The following is an 18299-nucleotide window of genomic DNA, read 5'->3' as shown; positions in this document are numbered from 1 at the left end:
TTAACATACAGCATCTCCTGCAATAGAATCTGTCTCTATTTTTAGGATGCTAAAGGCAGAGACAAGCATCAGTAAAGGTAGTGAGGCAAGTGACTGAATAATTTCACATTCCTGGAAGGCAGAAGGAAAACTCAAAGGCCAAGTAAGCAGGAGGGTGATTGGGGGGCACCCAGGTGGTAAAAAGAACACAGGAGTGAAGTCACCTGGGTGGGTCAGTCAATGGAGTGGGCTTTGTTTACGGGGCTGATTAAGCCTCACGGGATGAAAGGCACAATGAGCAACACTCAGAGCAGGTGCTCCTCTATTATCGACTCACCAATGAGGGGAGGTAGCTTCTTGCCTCCCCTATGGGCTCATGTCCATCAGCAGCATGATGGTCTAATGTTCAGTTCCTACCATACTTAATGCCCTAATTTACCTAATCATGCATAACCACTAATACTTCAGATAGTTGTTTTCTAGTATTTCAGTTCATATAAAGTATCAGCCCTGTTGCTTAATGTTAACCATTAGCCCATTATTTAATCAACTGTGATCAATTGAGGCCATTCACAAGTCACAGGCTCCTCTTGATTGTTTCTGGACTCCACTCTGGGTGCTGTCAGAATGGGACTTTTATTTCTCTTCCCTTATTATGTCTTGTCCCGAAGGCATGTTTCTCTGCTCTTATTAGAGGGAGGATTTGAGGCCAGAAGGACCTCTGGGCCAGCGCCAGAGTCAGTGGAAGAGAGAGAATTTTCTTTACTTTCTCCATTAGCCAAGGAATCTAATGACTATATCCAGCCAGCAGCAGTTTAGACTCAAGCAGTTCAAGGAAGGGAACAAAAATACACTCTCCAGATGGATATAGATACAGAAAGACAGTTGAGATTCAAGGCAGGAAACAGCTTCAAGGAACAAAATTCTGGCAGCAGAGAAGAGAGCCTTTAAGAGAGAACTAGCTCTGAGACTCACTCTTGAGAAAGGAACAGACCAGAGGAGAATGATTCTTCCTGGGTGGGGCATAGTATAGGGACTCATCTCACCTCTTACTGACAAAATTGAGATTCGCTGTGAGCTCTCCCTTCTCTTCTTTTCAGAACCTTAAGACCCATCATTCCCTTCTCCTTTAATCTCAGATAAAGAAATGATCTTTCTCTAAATAAAGGACATGCAACTCTTTATCCCTACCCACTCCCTAAAGCTAATATTCAAAAATATCTCTTTCTAACAGGAAAATTTCTTTAAAAAAGGAAATAAAACCTCAAACTTCTTCAATCTGGCTTCATTCAACTGAAACTTCTTTCCCCAACATTGCGAATAATCTCTTAATTAACAAATTTACATTTATTCCAAAAATAACTTCAGCCTCATTCTTCTTGGTCTCTTTGTATTATCTGATTAAGTTAACCAATATCAAGAGTATATTCATAAATGCGCGCTCTCTCTCTCTCTCTGTTTTCATCACTTTTCTCTCTTGGTTGTTTTCTTATGTGCAAGACTTCTAATCATCTCTTGCTGGAGCATCATCACTGGCTTCCCCTACAGTCAATCTGACCCCTGACACAGTTCAGGGCCCATTTTTCTTGTTTCCCTCTTGATGATCTCATCAGTTTAATTTCATGTCTATTCCACATTTCTACATATGGCTCTAGTCTCTCCTTGAGGTCCATTCTCACACCTCCAAATCACTATTGTATTCCAAACAAAGTTCCACAGGCAATTTGAACTCAATATGTCTCAAACTGAACTCAGCATTTCCTCTGCCCCCAAATACCCACCTGCCACTGTTATTTTTTCTGCTAGCTTTCTTCTTAACTATCTTATTTCTGTCAAAGAAACCAGCATTCTTATAGGCTTAAAAACAGGTTATTCTAGACTTCCCACTCTCCTCCATCCCACGTGTTCAATGACCATATCTTGTAATTTCTACATATAAAAAAACATATTTTTTAACTATTTCAACATAATTAGCTTCTTTGTAATACTATGTATTTTTATGCATTTAAAACGTTATAAGAAGGGATACCTTGAATCCAAGTTTCCAGATTCTGAAATGTGCAAAAAAGTGGAATTAACTGGCACTTTTTTTTTTGGGGGGGGGGGGGAGAAGGGATCAAATCTTAATAGAAAGTCTTTCTTCAAAAAATATAGCTTTTAGACTCCTTTTAAAAAAACACTTACCTTCCATCTTAGAAATAATATTATGTATTAGTTCCAAGACAGAAGAGTGATAAGGGCTAGGCAATGGGTGTTAAGTGACTTGCTCAGGGTCAGGAAGCTAGGAAATGTCTGAGGTCATATTTGAACTTAGCACCTTTAGTTTCTATTTTTGGCTCTTAATCCATTGAGTCACTTAACTTCCCTTAGATTAAGTTTTAAGTAACATGAGAAGGAAAATTTTTCCAAATTTAAGATGACTACTCAATTTTTAATAAGAATTTATTTTAAAAGACTGAAAGGCCTCTCACTAAAACATTACGTTGAGATTTGAGTAGTTAAGGCAATTGAGAACAAAATATTTATGTATTTGTGGCTTGAGAAATCTGGTACTCCATTTCAGGGTTCATCTTATTTTATAACTGTATCGTATCCATTTTCTACTTGTCGGTTTTAATAACATCAAATCTTTACTGATAGGTTCAAGAATACTTAAGGAATACTCAAGACAGCCTAAATTTTTTAAAATAATAAAATGAATTTTTGGATTTCAAGGAACTCTATATAGAATATAGTATTAATAAGGGAATAGTTAAAATTTATGGGGCACTCTAGATATACTAAGATATTTACATAATCATTTCATTTGATATTCATAATGAGCTATGAAATAGGTGCTATTCCTATCTACATATTACATATAGGGAAACTGTGTCTGAATGGGATTTGAACATATATATCTATTTGTCCTAGAATCTTGCTTGAAAAAAGAACAATTTATGTTTTATTAGAGTAATGTATTAGCTGTCTATTCTGACTACAATATCTTTATTTTATTTGTCATATAGTCATCCCTCTTTAGTCATTTTGTACCTTGAAATTGCAGTTTTGTTTTGTTTGTCTCCCTTGGACCAAAATTTGGCCATATCCTAGTCTTTTGTAATATTTAAAATCAAATATGGAAACATTATTCAGAAGTCCAATCTCCAATGTAAGATAGAAGAAAAGTTCATTTCTCTTCATGTAGAAATTAAACTATATTGTCATTCCAATTATATAAGCTGAGTAGGACTCTGCTAATTCTACCAAATAGGCAAGCGGCCCCAATATGAATTATTAAATAAATGCTACTTTGTTCATTAGTTTGGTACATGCATTTAATTATAATTCCAGATAATATCTGGCAGTTCATTTTGTAAAAGTAATTAGGTCAGAAATACACAACATTTATACAACTTTATGAAGACAGTACTTGGGTGGGAAAGGCTTTTTGTTGAGAAATCAAAAGATATGTGACTTAGTGAGTTTTATATCCTAACACACTTTATATAATCCAACCATGGCATAGCTGTAGAAGACAAATATTTTAGGGTCTTACATTCACTATCATCACTTAAGAGGGCAAAATCTGTGCTCTATAAAGTCTAATACAGTTAAAATAAATAGGTATGTGATAGGGTGAGATTATTTATTAAAATAATCATTTCAATAAATATTTATTCAGCTCCTACTACATGCAGAATACTATGAGTAAGTTTTGGAAGAGAGAAAGTTCACATGAGAAATAGGTTCTGCCCTCATGGAGTTCAGAATGTGTTCAAGAGGTGTGTACACACACACACACACATACACACACACACACACACGCACACACACACACACACACACACAGAGAGGACATGCAAAAATGCTTGGCACTAAAGTTAGCCAACTCCACCCAAATATGAATCATAATGACATCTTACAAGTGGAGGATACCAGAAAAGTGAGTATAGAAGATTTGGGGATCAATTACCAAGGAAGTGCACTTATGTAGCTAGAAGTAACATTAGTATTTTTATCTAATTTGCAAGAGCCTTGAGGGCAGGAGATAAGTTTCATATTTACCCTCGAATTTCCTTTACTGTCTAGCATAATGCTTTGTGTATAGTAGGCAAATAAAAAATGTGATAAATAAATGAATGCGAGTGGTCAAGACTTGTGTTAAGTAGGTCAGTCTCTAGATAAGATTGTGTCATCCAGCTTCAAAAGGTAAGTACATGTTACTTCCTCGGGAATTACCAAATATTACTGCCAGTAATCCAATAATAAGCAAATAATAATACAAATATACAACAACCCAAATAATCTAAAAATAAAATAATAATCCAATAAATAAAGTCAATAATAAATTAATGATCTCTAAAGGAACTTATAATCTAAAAAAGAGGGGGGGAGGCTAAGGGGAAAGATAAATATAAGTAATCAGAAGAATATTAAATGAAAAAATGTACGGTATTAGACAGAAATACAGTAGGAATTTAGAGAAGAGGGGAAACAGTACTGACTCATGTCACTGGAGAAGGCTTCTTAGAAAGGTTTATGAAGGCCTCCTCGACATTTTTGGATAAGCCGGAAAGAAAGATAATGCTTCCAGGCATCGGGAAAAACATGAACAAAGGCAGAAAATGTTAAGGCATGAGGGGAAACACTCAAGGGTGAGAATCAATGTAGTTTTGTCTATAAGAAACACTAATGTTATAAATACACAATTAAGGGAAGGATGTAAAGAGAGGAGTTGTGCTTACCAGCTGGTAAACATAATGGAGAATGAGAAGGTAAAGAGGGAAGGAAGAGATGGCACAATGGATAGAGCACTGAATTAGTTAGGAAAAAAGACCTGAAGTTGAATCCAGACACTTGCTAGCTGTGTGACCTTAGACAAGTCAGCCACATAACCCTTTTCAGTTTTAGTTTCCTCATCCATAAAATAGGGATAAAAACACCTATTATATGTAAAGTGTTTTGTAGACCTTCAAGGGCTGCATGGGGGCTCTTATTGTTTTTATCATTAGCTGTGAAGGATGGAGTTAATGTCTGTTTATTTCACATATCTAGGGCAATCTAATCAAAGAGTAGGCAAGGGATATTGAACTCAGGGAGTAGCAAGAAAGCAATCTAGATTAAAATGAAGGGTATAGATTGCATGTAGATTAGTGGAAAGTGAGGGCCAACACTGAGGCCCGAACTATATGTGCATTTTATTTTTGCCTTTTGTAATTAAGGTAAATCATGGGGAAATTGATTCCCACAATCAGGAGTCCTGAGTACTCCTCACCTTATCTGGTGAGTTATATTAGGAAGAGATGGAAATAAAATGCCACCATGATTTTGAGTTTTGAAGCTGCCCAAAAATTTCCATGTGCCTTTTTCAACACAGTCAAGTTTTGAGGGCTCAGTGTGTTGGCAAAAAATAGCTAGACTTTTGTGAACAAAGGAATTGCCGTTAAACCAGCAACTGGAATATAGAAGACATGATTGCTAGAGATCCTTTTGCAATTTGCATTTTGATATTAGAGGCTCAGGATTTCAAATTGAAAATACAAAACACTGCCCTATTACCTCCTCCCTATACCAAGAGAAAATGAGGAATACCTTAAGGACAAAATTCAAATCTTGCAAGCCCCACCAATTATCTCACAGCTCAAAAAGAGCTGCTACAGTGCAGGAGCACTCAGTGACTAAGAGTAGAACTAACCAATAAAGAAAAAAGACTTTGGAAAGTAATAAGTTTAATGCCATGGCAGAGCAACACTCACGGTTTTCCTCCAGGGATGCCGGTCAGATTTGGTGGGATTGCTGGCACACGCATGTGATGGTGTGGATCAAAACCAACCTGCAGTTCCCCCCAAGTAGAAGAGCAAAAACAAGCATAAGCTACATGGACAATGCTTATTGAACTCAATATGGTGAGATTTGTTTTGATTTTGACTTTCAAACTGAAAAGGACATATTCTCCTTCAAAGTGAGGTTTACTTCTTGACTAAAAATAGGGCTTCATTTATATATAGCTAAATTTTATGAAGGTTTAAGTTCCTCTATTAATGCTTCCAATATTGCAAAAGTTCTTCATATCATTCTATCCACAAAAGCCAATGTGAGAATTCTCTGTATGCTAACATAATGGTTTTTAAATAAGAAAAAACCCAGAAACATACCACAGGAGATCTTCCATAGGCAGCAGCAGCAGCTGCTGCAGCAGCCGCTGCACTCATCTGTGGGGAGATGTTATGTAGACCAGCATAGGCAGCTCCTGGACTGGTTAGTTCTCCATTCATCCCAGCATGTGGAACAATCCCAAATGGAGCTGGATATGGGCATGGGACTGCCATAGGGGTTCTCAGGCCTGAAGCTGAATGGATAATTGAGGTGGAAAAAAAAAAGAAAAAAGGGGAAATTAAGATCATCTTCTTGAAAAAGATTCAAAACAAAATTAACAACAAAAATACTATCCACTCCAGAAAGCAGTTTGTTTTAATGTTTTGAAAAGCCATTCAATTCAATAGATTTCAAACGATTTCATTTAAAATGTTATATAATATAAATAAAAAAAACATCACATGCAAGTCCATCAATTCTCTTAAGAAAGTTGTAACAATTTACTTATTTAGTGCCATATCCATTGAACTACCAAAAAACTTCTTTACTGAATTAGAAAAAACCATAACTAAGTTCAACTGGAAGAACAAAAGATCAAGGATATCCAGGGAAATCATGAAAAAAATACAAAGGAAGGGGGCCTTGCAGTCCCAGATCTCAAACTATACTATGAAGCAGTGGTTATCAAAACAATTTGGTACTGGCTAAGAGACAGAAAGGAAGATCAGGGGTTGGCATAAATGATCTTAGCAAGACAGTTTATGACAAACCCAAAGACCCCAGCTTTTGGGACAAAAATCCATTATTTGATAAAAACTGCTGGGAAAATTGGAGGACAGTGTGGGAGAGATTAGGTTTGGATCAACACCTCACACCCTACACAAAGATAAACTCAGAATGGGTGAATGACTTGAATATAAAGAAGGAAACTATAAGCAAATTAGGTGAACACAGAATAGTATACATGTCAGACCTTTGGAAAGGGAAAGCTTTTAAAACCAAGCAAGACTTAGAAAGAGTCACAAAATGTAAAATAATTTTGACTACATCAAATTAAAAAGGTTTTGTACAAACAAAACCAATGTAACTAAAATTAGAAGGGAAGCAACAAATTGGGAAACAATCTTCAAAAAAACCTCTGACAAAGGTCTAATTACTCAAATTTACAAAGAGCTAAATCAATTATACAAAAAATCAAGCCCTTCTCCAATTGATAAATGGGCAAGGGACATGAACAGGCAGTTCTCAGCCAAAGAAATCAAAACATTAATAAGCACATGAAAAAGTGCTCTACATCTCTTATAATCAGAGAGATGCAAATCAAAACAACTCTGAGGTATCACCTCACACCAAGCAGATTGGCTAACATAACAGCAAAGGAAAGTAATGAATGCTGGAGGGGATGTGGCAAAGTGGGGACATTAATTCATTGCTGGTGGAGTTGTGAACTGATCCAACCATTCTGGAGGGCAATTTGGAACTATGCCCAAAGGGCGACAAAAGAATATCTACCCTTTGATCCAGCCATAGCACTGCTGGGTCTGTACCCCAAAGAGATAATAAGGAAAAAGACCTGTACAAGAATATTCATAGCAGCGCTTTGTGGTGGCCAAAAATTGGAAAATGAGGGGATGTCCTTCAATTGGGGAATGGCTGAACAAATTGTGGTATATGTTGGTGATGGAATACTATTGTGCTCAAAGGAATAATAAAGTGGAGGAATTCCATGGAGACTGGAACGACCTCCAGGAAGTGATGCAGAGCGAGAGGAGCAGAACCAGGAGAACATTGTACACAGAGACTGATACACTGTGGTACAATCGAACGTAATGGACTTCTCCATTAGGGACAATGCAATGTCCCTGAACAATCTGCAGGGATCTAAAAAACACTATCCACATTCAGAGGATAAACTGTGGGAGTAAAAACACTGATGAAAAGCAACTGCTTGACTACAGGGGGAAGGGGATATGACTGAGGAGAGACTGTAAATGAACACTCGTAATGCAAATACCAACAACATGGAAATGGGTTCGAATCAAGAACATATGTGATACCCAGTGAAATCGCACGTCGGCTATGGGAGAAGTGGTGGGGGGCGGGGAGGGAAGAAAAGAAAATGATCTTTGTTTCCAATGAATAATGTTTGGAAATGACCAAATAAAATAATGTTAAAAAAAAGTTGTAACAGACAAAAAAAAACCCAAATATATAGAGAGTAAATACTGAGTAGTGCTGGGTTTTCACTTGATTTGTTTTACAAACCTAATGGGTCAACACCTGGTGGTTTTCCAGGCACGGGCCTCAATCCTGGAGTGGAATTACTGCCTGGAGTTGGAGCGTCAGTTCGTGGAGTGGGAGTGTTGGATTTTGAAACAGGAGTAGTAGATTTTTCATTCTAGCAGAGACAAAAATTAAAGGCATTTATTTTCCTTCTAAAACTATCTATAAAGATTTATAATTATTGTGTTAATGAACAATAGTACAGAACAATCAAAAGTATGTTTGATTTTTTAAAAATGTGCCTTGCCCATTAAAAAAATTTTTTAAGGCAATGAAGTCAGCTAGTAGGAGAGGACAGAAGGGGATGACTGAAAAGCTAGAATTAGCAGCAAGCTGGAGTCATTCTTTCTAGGTAACGGGTCTGAATCTGGCAGGGGCTGACTGTGGCTCAAAAAATCTTTGCCACCTTACTGTGACTGACTCCTTGCTGGTGGCTTATGTTTAAAGAGAGAGTGGTTTAAGCCTGGTTCCCAGTGGATATGCCCAAGTCATAATAGGCTTCCTGGTTAGCAGATTTCATTAGAAAGGGACAAAACCTATATAGTCATAAAGATTCAACCCAGAGGAGCTTCCATTAAAACAGGGTTACCGCACAAGGGTAGAACAATGATGGATTAAAGAAAGAAAAAAAGAAAGACAAGCCAGTGCCAGATATACCCCTCAATCTGCAATTTGTTGACAAATAAAGGCATTTTCTTTCCTACTCTGAGAGTTATATGAGCAAACTAATTTTAATTTTCTTAAAGGTTAGGTTTCAGAGACTTATTTGGTCATGGCAAATGTGATTAGCTGTAGCCACAAAGAAAGAAAAAAGGGAAGAGGAGGAAGGGAGGGGAATGATCCCAACTTCTAGCAGTTCTTTTGCATTGTGATTTGTGGTAGGAGTCAAGGTAGACACTTATAAATGACAGATTACTTTTTAGATAGGAAGTGAAAATTATTGCAGTTGAATATAGTTTGGTAATTCAAACAAAGCTAGCAACAAAATCACATCCAAGCTGAAAACTGAATTTACCATAAACCACAAGCACAAAAACCTCTCTGGAAAACCAGCATATACATATTTATCTTCAGGATGACATGTTTCACTCCATTTCTCATCTTCCTTTCCCCATCCTTGCAAAGAGATTCACAACACCAACATCCATCATCTGCAGATTAGCAAATTCTATCCCTTCCAAAGGATCCCCTAATCTTAGTCTTATCAACCATCTGCTGGACGGAGTTTTTAGTAGGTAGTTGGCCATAACCTTTTTTCTGAATGCCATACTAGAAGAGGGATGAAGGGGGAGAAAACCCAACCATCTTGAAATAAGACACCCTAGAAAAAAATAGTTCGTTTGTTTTTTTTTTTAAGTGCTGCTTACAAGGCTAAGTTCTTTGGATTTTGAAGAAGGAGTACTGCTGGAAGATGCAATAGAGGCTGGACTAATTGGAGCATCTTTCTTGAGCAGACGGGTCTTGTCCAGGCCATTCTCTCTTGGAGAATGTGCTGGGCTTCCTCGAGGGGAAGAGGGATCCTACAAATAAACAACATGGACATTAATGCAGCACCTAAAATCACAAAACTGTTGAGGGAGGGGGGGAAGGGAGAAGAAGAGAAAGTAGGGGGCAAAAGTGTTTAAGAGAATTTTATAGATTATAGGAAAAAATATCCTGGCTCCAATTTCCAGTACACTCAATGATCAAATAAAAAGACTACACTTGCACCAAAGGGAAAATACTATGGTTCTTTAAAAACAAAAATAAAACCAAAATTCTATGAACCTACTAATGGTTCTATTAGATAACAATAAGCTATGTTTTACTCAAGATAACTCACATCAAAGAGGGGGAAAGTTTGCTAAGTGCTCTTGATAATGATAACAATAAATCCTCTACCAAAGTTCTACTCTGACATCATGGCATGGATGGGAAGCTTCCTTCCTGGCAGGGTGGCTTTAGAGTACAAGCTCTGGCAAGTCCTTCCCAGGCTGGAAAGTCCTCAAAATGTGCCTGGCAACAGAATATCTATATCTGTCAACAGAGACCAGCCTAGATGAGTCTGGAGAAGCTCATTACTAAAAGTCTGACTCTCAGGTGATGATTTGGGAGGGAGGAGATGGTGGCAGCCCAGAGCAACTCATTCATCTATCTGCTAAGACAGGAAGGGGTTATGATCTACATTGTTTGAGGGAGTTCCCACACTGATGAAATCACAGCCCCTTGAAAGATAAGACTTATGTGAAAAAGAGCCCCAAGATGAACAACAGTTGGGTCACAGCAGAAATTAAGAAAACAATCTGGATAGCAGGACCCATTATTTCACAAGTACATCTGGTATATATCAGAAAACAGGAGAAGGACATTCTTTGTCATCAGAGAGGCACACATACCTCATTGGAAACATCAACTACCAAGTTGTCATCACTCTTCTCTCCATCACTGTCCTGCATTGACAATTGGGAAGATGTTTTGTTGTTGTTGTTTGTTTTGTTTTGTTTTTTTTTTTTTCAGAAGAGAATTATATTTTTAGACAGTTAAGCTAAACAAACCCCTCCAAGCTCTGCAACCCCATAGAGGGGAGAGGAGCTTACTCAGGCATTGAATAGTTCTGGGCAAATCAAAATTACTATTGAGGATAGGTTGAATATCTCATACAACGTGTTGGGAAATTACATTCTATTGAATGTCTAAAATACAGCACAGCTACTTACAGCCATCACTTACTGCAGTAGTGCTAGCTTCCCTTGCCATTTGTAGCTAGACACAAAAAAAGCCATAAATCAGTAATGTCTCTAGCATGGGGAGAGGAAAACCTGACCTATTTAAATAAAGTGATCATCTGAAACAGACAGCTCAAGACACTTGCACTATTTGCCCAAGCTGGCAGTACAAAACCTAAGTACAAAGTAAACAAACAAATACCACCCACTTCCCACTCTGAAGAGTGGATTTAGATATTGTAATAAGAACTAGACTGAAGACGGAGTATTCACTTTTTTAAAAGGTTGATTGCCCCCTAAATCCTAGTTTTAGATGGAAATTTTTAAAGGAAAAGTGGCCATTATTGTGATAGTACTGAAAAATAGACTGGTATTAGCCAAAGGGAATATGAGCTTACATAACGAGTTGTTATTTCCTTTTCTTCCGTTTTCTGCTTTTTGCTGTCGGAGGAGTAGTCTGTTGAGTTTCTGTGCTTCTCTGCAGTTCTGAAACTGGCGGACGGAGACACAGAAGAACTCTGAAATTAAAAAGGTAAAGAGGAATCATAAACAACTATGTTGAATGTCATTATCTTTTGTTCAATGGAGACTTAAATTTCCTTTTTTATTCTATAACAAACTGTTAGGAGAGCAAAGGGCAGAAAAAAGGGGAAAAAAAGGAAAGAGGAGGGCTAAGGAGCAGAGAAAGGGACTGAGAAGGGTGGCAGGGGAGAATGGAGAGGAGAATGATGAAGATAGAAAGGGAGGAACTGAGAATAATAAAACAGTAAGTCACCAAAATTAAATCCAGTTTAATAAAAGAATTTTACATCTTGTAACGGCACAGCAACTAAAATTATAAGAAAAGAATTTAGAAAGGAATTGATGTATCTCAAGAGAGTCATATTTAATTTTTTTTAAAAGTTCAGCTATATTCTGCCTCAGTAGAGGATAGTGTGGGGGAAAAAAAAAGAGAACTCTTTGGGAATCATTTTTAGGGAGGCAGTGTAGGGGACTGGATTAGGATTCAGTTAACTGAGATGATGATTCTCCATTCCCCCAAAAAGATTACATCTGTTAAGAACTTCATATACTCTGCTTTATTGATCCTGGGTAAGTTGCTTAACCTTGGTGTTCTTGTCAATTCTCTAAAGGGGTAAGAAATAAGCATTTCTATAGTGTCTTATGTGTTAGGCACACTGCTAAGTGTTTTTTACAAATATTATTTAATTTGATCCCTATTACAACACTGGAAGGTAGGTCCAATTATTGCCCTCATTTTAAGGCTGAGGAAACTGAAGAAAACAGAGGTGAAACAATTTTCCCTCAGTCACACAGCTAGTTAGTGTCACAAGTCCAGACTTGAGCTCAGGCCTTTCTGATTCCAGGTCCAGGGCTCCACTGGTCTACCAGCTGCCACAACCTTAAGTTGCCCAGAAGACCTTCACTGGTGGTGGGAATTCTCTGTACTAGTGAAATCAAAGGCAGCCCCTAATCCTTAAAAAAAAAAAATTTTTTTAAATGTACTTCCCTTTTAAACCTTCAAGGTATTTTTTCTCAGGAAGAAACAGGTATTAATTATTTCATATATCTATCAATCAGCACTGCTGTGATGTCTCTGCTCTAGTAGATGATGGTGAGGGCAGCAAAGAAACCAACTTTCAAGCAGGAGAGAGGAAGGGAGTTAGCACCAGTAGTGAGTAGGAGCTCAAGAGGAAAAGACTCACCCTCTTCTTAGGAACATTAACTCTTCCTCCCTAGGCCTCAAAAGGTTATTGGAATGTGGCCTGGTACCTCCAGTGCAGCTGTATGCATTATTTACTAGCAGCTGTTACATGAAATTGGTAGGCACAGAAGGCTGGCAGCCAGTGTTCTGCTGACCACCCTCCTAGGAGATTATTTTTCTTTGGGTACTATTAGTCAAAAGTTTATCTTTTGTTGGAATTAACTGATGATATTTTACATATAGAGATACTCTACACAAAAATATGCTCCCAAATGCCTAAATACAAAATATATTCTAAATAATACAATTCCCAGCAACATAATTATAAGAAAGGGATTTTAGAGATTATGGTGGGAATGTTTGTGTTCTGTATTCCAGTAAATTCATTAGGAAACATTCCAGGGTTAACTGTTTACATGTTTAAACCTGGCTAAAAATGGAAACTTGAAAATAAATACCAATCCATGGAAATTCAATTCCCCAACACTGAGGAAATGAACAAAGCCCCATTTCCGCCCTCAAATTATTAAAAACAAATGTCCCAATTTCCATATTGTGGCTTTAGCCATAAGAGCCAAGTGACTACAGTGAAAAGCAGAGCTTTACAGCAGGACAGATCTTGGGGGGATCATCTAGTCAAGTCCCCTCATTTTACAGATGTGGAAACTGAGACTAAGAGGAGGCAGTCCCCTGGTCCCAGGTCAAATGGTGGGTTAGTGACAGAGTCCGACTCAGGCATAGGCTTCAGGAATGCCAGCCTGGAGTGTTTTCCACTATTCTATATTGGATTTACATGTGAAATAAAGACATTCCTGCCATAGAGAACAGGTTTAATATATCAGAACAACTACCCACAAGGAGAAAAGATGAAACTGTGACTACTTTCAAAACCTCTGCATTCTAAGTCTTTATTATTTTCTGCAGAATGTGTATTATGCACAAGTGGACTTAGGAACTGCCTGTAAGAAATGATTTGAAGGGTGCTAAGGTGGTGCCCTCTTCCTATGTTTCTAAACAATATCTCCATGATATGGGTGCCACAGTGACTGGCATTCTGTTCAAAATTCATTCCTTTGAGTTAAGCACTGTCCTATCCCCTTGGTTGTCTCAAACCAAAGTATTTATGATATTAAAAAAACACAAGAAGAACATTTGGTAATGAAAGAGTTAAGAATTCTGATCAATGCAATGACCAGTCAAAGGGCCCAGGACAAAGAATGCTCCCTAAAGGAGAAGTTTTGAAAGACTCAAAATGCAGAATGAGACAAATTTACTTTTGGACATGGCCAATATGTGAATAAATATATTTGATACAATATTTTTGCTAGTTTTTTTGAGGGCAAGAGTAGTTAAGAGAAAATAAATGCTGTTAATTGAAAAAATATTTCTTAATGAAAAGGCCTCCCTCCTCCTCCTCTCAGATAGCAGTTAGAAGACAAGAGGTAGAACGAAAGTACCAGGTTCCACAGTAAGGAGGGAGGTACCAAGGGAGTTTAAAAAGACAAAGACAGCGGAAGCTTGTACAAGACCACTTCTGCCTCTAGGACAAGACCTGAATGACTTTTAGAGTACTTTCTCTTAAAAAAAAAAGATATTAAATATTCTTCACTTCTAAATCCAAATGAAGGACCCCACAATCTGTCTCTCCCCCTCAACCTCCTTGTGACTGTCTTAATGCTCAACTCCAACAATAGTTTTTAAGGAATAAAAAGTAAATGTGCATGCAAGATAAGCATGAAATTGAGATGGATGCTTCTGCCACACTATGTAAAAAGATTTTATTTCTGCTTTTTAAAAAGTAGAAATATTTTTAAGTAATGATGAGAGAGTATCGAAAATAAAGAAGCTAAATAGTGATGTTTATTGAAATTTTAGCATTTACTTCTAGTTATTTATGCATGTGGTACTAGAGTTTCATTTTTCTCTGTCTAGTTAGTTGTGATACTACAGATACTTTATTCCTGAATTTTCCCACTTAATAAAGTGACATGTTAGAGGTCCCCAGCAGAATGATAAAGTAGTTAATTATTACTAGAATTTAAAGGATGATCTCTACAATGGGCACTGGGGCAATGTGCAATGCTTAATAACATAATTGCTTTTGAGTCAAATCAGACTTGGAACAGCTTGCCTCACAAATCTTACGAATCTTCCATTCTGTAAGTGAAAGATCTTTTCTAGAGTATGTTAACAGCAATAATTAAATAAATACTAATTAAAATAAGGTTAGGCTTTTATCAGAATAATTTTTTTTCCTCCCAACTCCCACTCATCCAACCATTTAGAGACACACACACATCTGTATTTAAAAAAAAAAGGATTAAGACTTTCAGTATCAAGAGGAGGAAAGGGAGGAGAATCCCCTTCTCAAAGTGGGGTTCTGGGGAGACAGCTGATGTTTAGGGTTCAGAGAGAGGAGAGGAGGTATAAAGATTTTCCCCCTTCTGCCTTTGCTCCTTAGCTAAAGCTGCGCTCCCCAATTAGCTCTTGTCCCTCTTGTCCCCCCCTCCACTACTAGAGATCAAAAGGTCTCCCCTTGATCGGTTCACTCACACTCAGCTTGGGGAACAGATAACTTTTAATGTCAACTCAATCAGGCAATACAAAAGGAATAACGGGCAGGGAAGAATGGGAAAGTAAAGTGGGAAAAGGGGTCCCTGTCTCTATCTAAACCCTTTTCCTCCCTCCTCGAGTTTGGGGGGAAGTTAGGCCTTGGCAGCCTGAGCTCCCTGAGAGAAAGTCAGGTCGACTCACCCCTGGGCAACAGGAGCTGAGGTAAAGTCTGCTCAGGTTTCTCTTCAGAAAGTCCCTTCAATTGGGAAGTGTTGGGGGTGGGGGGGAGATTTCCAGTCACCAGCAGGAAAAGTGGGTAACCCTCAGGAGAAAGTCTTTTCCCAACTCCAGTCTTCTGCTTCTCAACACCGAGGGACCCTCACTCCATACCTCCAGTCAGAGTCTACTTCTCCCCAGATTTCCAAAACTCCTGGGGCCCCTCCCCCATAGAGGTGATCAATTTCACATACTCTTCAGCATGGCACTTTTTCTCTAGTGCCAGCCTCTGTCACAACACACACCCTTACATAAGGAACCTATGGGAGTTGAATCATTACATTACTCTAAACTTAGGAACAATAAGTGGGAACCTTTTCCAATTAAAGTTTTACTACTGAGAAGTTACAAGTTTTTATACGATAGGCTTACAATTAGTAGTAACCTACTACTAGGTTATATGTTTATATTATTTATTTATATTATTTGTTTATATGCACAAGGACATACACAATATAGAAATGGCTAGTGATAAAAGGTACATCTTTGCAATGAGATGCCTGCTTTAAAAAAAAGTAATACCTATACCACAAAAGTGGAAGGAAATACAGTAAATAAATATTTCTAACAAAAGATGAAATTATAAAGCTGGAGAGAGAAACCTTTAAGAATGATCACAGCTTTTAGTTATATCATGAAACTCAACTGCTTTGGTAATTCAATGAATGAAATAGTGAAAAAGCATTAGTTGCTTACTATGTGTAGCTCAATATAAGAACTGGGAAGACAGAAAAAAAGAAGTCAGATAGTCCTTGTTTTCAAGGAGAAACCCATAAAAAAGAGGCGTTACTTATAAGTCATATGGAAAGGACAGGTAATACTTCCAGTGCAATGGAAAAGCAGGTATTGGTGCATCTTCTGCAATGTTATTTCCACTGATAAAGGGATAGTCCTTTCTGATGCTGAACCATTTGATGGTAACAAAGGACTTTGGGGGTGAGAACTGTCTTTCCTGAGTCCCTCAGCATCTGAGGTTCTGTGCTTAGGAGGTGGTTGTGGTCAAGGTGGTAGTGCTGGTTAAACCTGCTCGAAACATGTCACCTTCAGCAAAAAATTCCTCTAAAGAAGTATTTCTATTCATAACAGACCAGGTTCTTTCAACACGCCAGGTCTAGATCTTTGGAAGCTCTTGACTACATTGGACAGATGACAGAAAATATCCAGACTTAAAATGGAGAATTCATTCTATCATAAACAAAACCATAAGTAAATGATTTTTAAATAATCATATAGCCTTTTAACATAAAATTCAGTCTTTAATATTTTTATCTTATTATGTTAGTCATAAAAGAAATATGGTAAGAGTTTGAATCTTGTATTTTTCAAGTCTCATCTAAAAAGGATTTTTAAAAACATCTGTAGAACTAGAAGAAACAACAGCAGCAGAAAGGCACAAATTCTCTATTACTGAAATCTCTATTACTGAAAAAAGTTATGGATGGAGGTTGAGTAGTACTCTGAGCAGGATATATATATATATATATATATATTCCAAATGATAAAAATATTTGCAAAGAGCTTAGCACAGTGCCTGGCAATAGTAGGTGCCATATAAATGCTAATTCCCCTTCATTCCCTTCTTTCAGAGACATTGAAATCAACAGGTACAAGAATATAATCCCAAGTTTCACTCTATTCACTTACAATTTTAAGTTAACACAGAAACGGTCTTCAACACCAATTAGGTTACTGAATTTAAAAGATAAAAACATGACTAAATCAGAACTTTCCTCTAAAATAACACACATTGTAACCACTTAGTCCTCTACCACATGATAACCATCAGAAACCTATGTAATTACATTTCCATTTTTTAAGAAATTTATTCATTATGCCAGCGCTTTGATATAGAAGTCTCATGTGTGCTTTGAAAATAACTGGAATGACTCTACTTGCTCAAACACTCTTCTTCCTTATAATGTAAAAGTCTGAGGTTATGAAAGAATCAACATTTGAAGGATGCAAGTTATAGGTGGAAAAATGATTAACTTCTGAAATGTTTCCTAGTGTGTCTAAATAGGTCATCAAGCCCAACAACAAACCACATGGCTTTATTGAGAACACAATTTAGGTATGTATAGCTGCAGCAGTAGTAGGCACAGTTATCCAATATCATTTGATATTATTATTCTATGTCAAAAATAGAGTAGGTTAATAAGAACTGAAAAAATGGTTGGAGATAAAGAACACCAGAAAACAATAGTCTAAAGGGCAGCAATGATGACATTTAACCTCAAAAATAATCCGAGACTACACTGCACAGTCTACGAACACAAAAACAAATGATATGTAAAGTACAGACAAATACGCTTTTCTCCTACTTGTTGCATTCACTTGAATGTGGTCCTTTGGAAAATTTTAATTGAGATCAAATTTTAAACAATGTAAATTTTCTAGATGCCTTCAACTACTGTCACTTACCATTTGTTGCCCTTTTTTGCTCATAAAAACAATGCGGTACATATCCCAGATTAGTAGCATAAAAAAGAAAAGGGCAGAACATCACTCTCTAAGCTTCTTATGATGTCTGGATGGCTAAAACCAGTTAATAAGCACTTATTAAATGCCTGCTATGTGCTAGGCACTGTGCTATGTGCTGGAAACGCCACCAAAAAAAAAAAAGGGCACAATTGTCTCCATCTTTAAGAAGTTCACAATCTAAAAGATACTCATAGATACAGCTACATAAACACATATGCATACCTACATTCTGCTATTAG

The 18299-nt window shown here is 37.3% G+C and overlaps 1 protein-coding gene across 9 annotated transcripts in view; it reads right to left on the bottom strand.

Annotated features, from left to right (window-relative positions):
- Nucleotides 1-18299, bottom strand: part of LOC100021905 (transducin-like enhancer protein 4) — a 167294-nt gene that overhangs the window by 9985 nt on the left and 139010 nt on the right. For 6 of the 9 annotated variants that reach the window (XM_007498939.3, XM_056805933.1, XM_056805929.1 and 3 more), the window contains 6 exons: nucleotides 11444-11563; nucleotides 10716-10769; nucleotides 9708-9860; nucleotides 8323-8455; nucleotides 6117-6310; nucleotides 5718-5794 (listed from right to left, as the gene is read on the bottom strand). In XM_007498939.3, coding sequence (XP_007499001.2) covers nucleotides 5718-5794; nucleotides 6117-6310; nucleotides 8323-8455; nucleotides 9708-9860; nucleotides 10716-10769; nucleotides 11444-11563 — 731 coding nt within the window. The remainder of the gene's footprint in view (nucleotides 1-5717; nucleotides 5795-6116; nucleotides 6311-8322; nucleotides 8456-9707; nucleotides 9861-10715; nucleotides 10770-11443; nucleotides 11564-18299) is intronic. The other 3 variants (XM_056805931.1, XM_056805935.1, XM_056805930.1) reach the window with 2 other exon arrangements.

This window comes from Monodelphis domestica, chromosome 7 (assembly GCF_027887165.1).
Source record: "Monodelphis domestica isolate mMonDom1 chromosome 7, mMonDom1.pri, whole genome shotgun sequence".
Classification (NCBI taxonomy): Eukaryota; Metazoa; Chordata; class Mammalia; order Didelphimorphia; family Didelphidae; genus Monodelphis; species Monodelphis domestica.
Note: the sequence above shows the minus strand (reverse complement) of the source record. Positions and strands in the feature narration are given on the sequence as shown.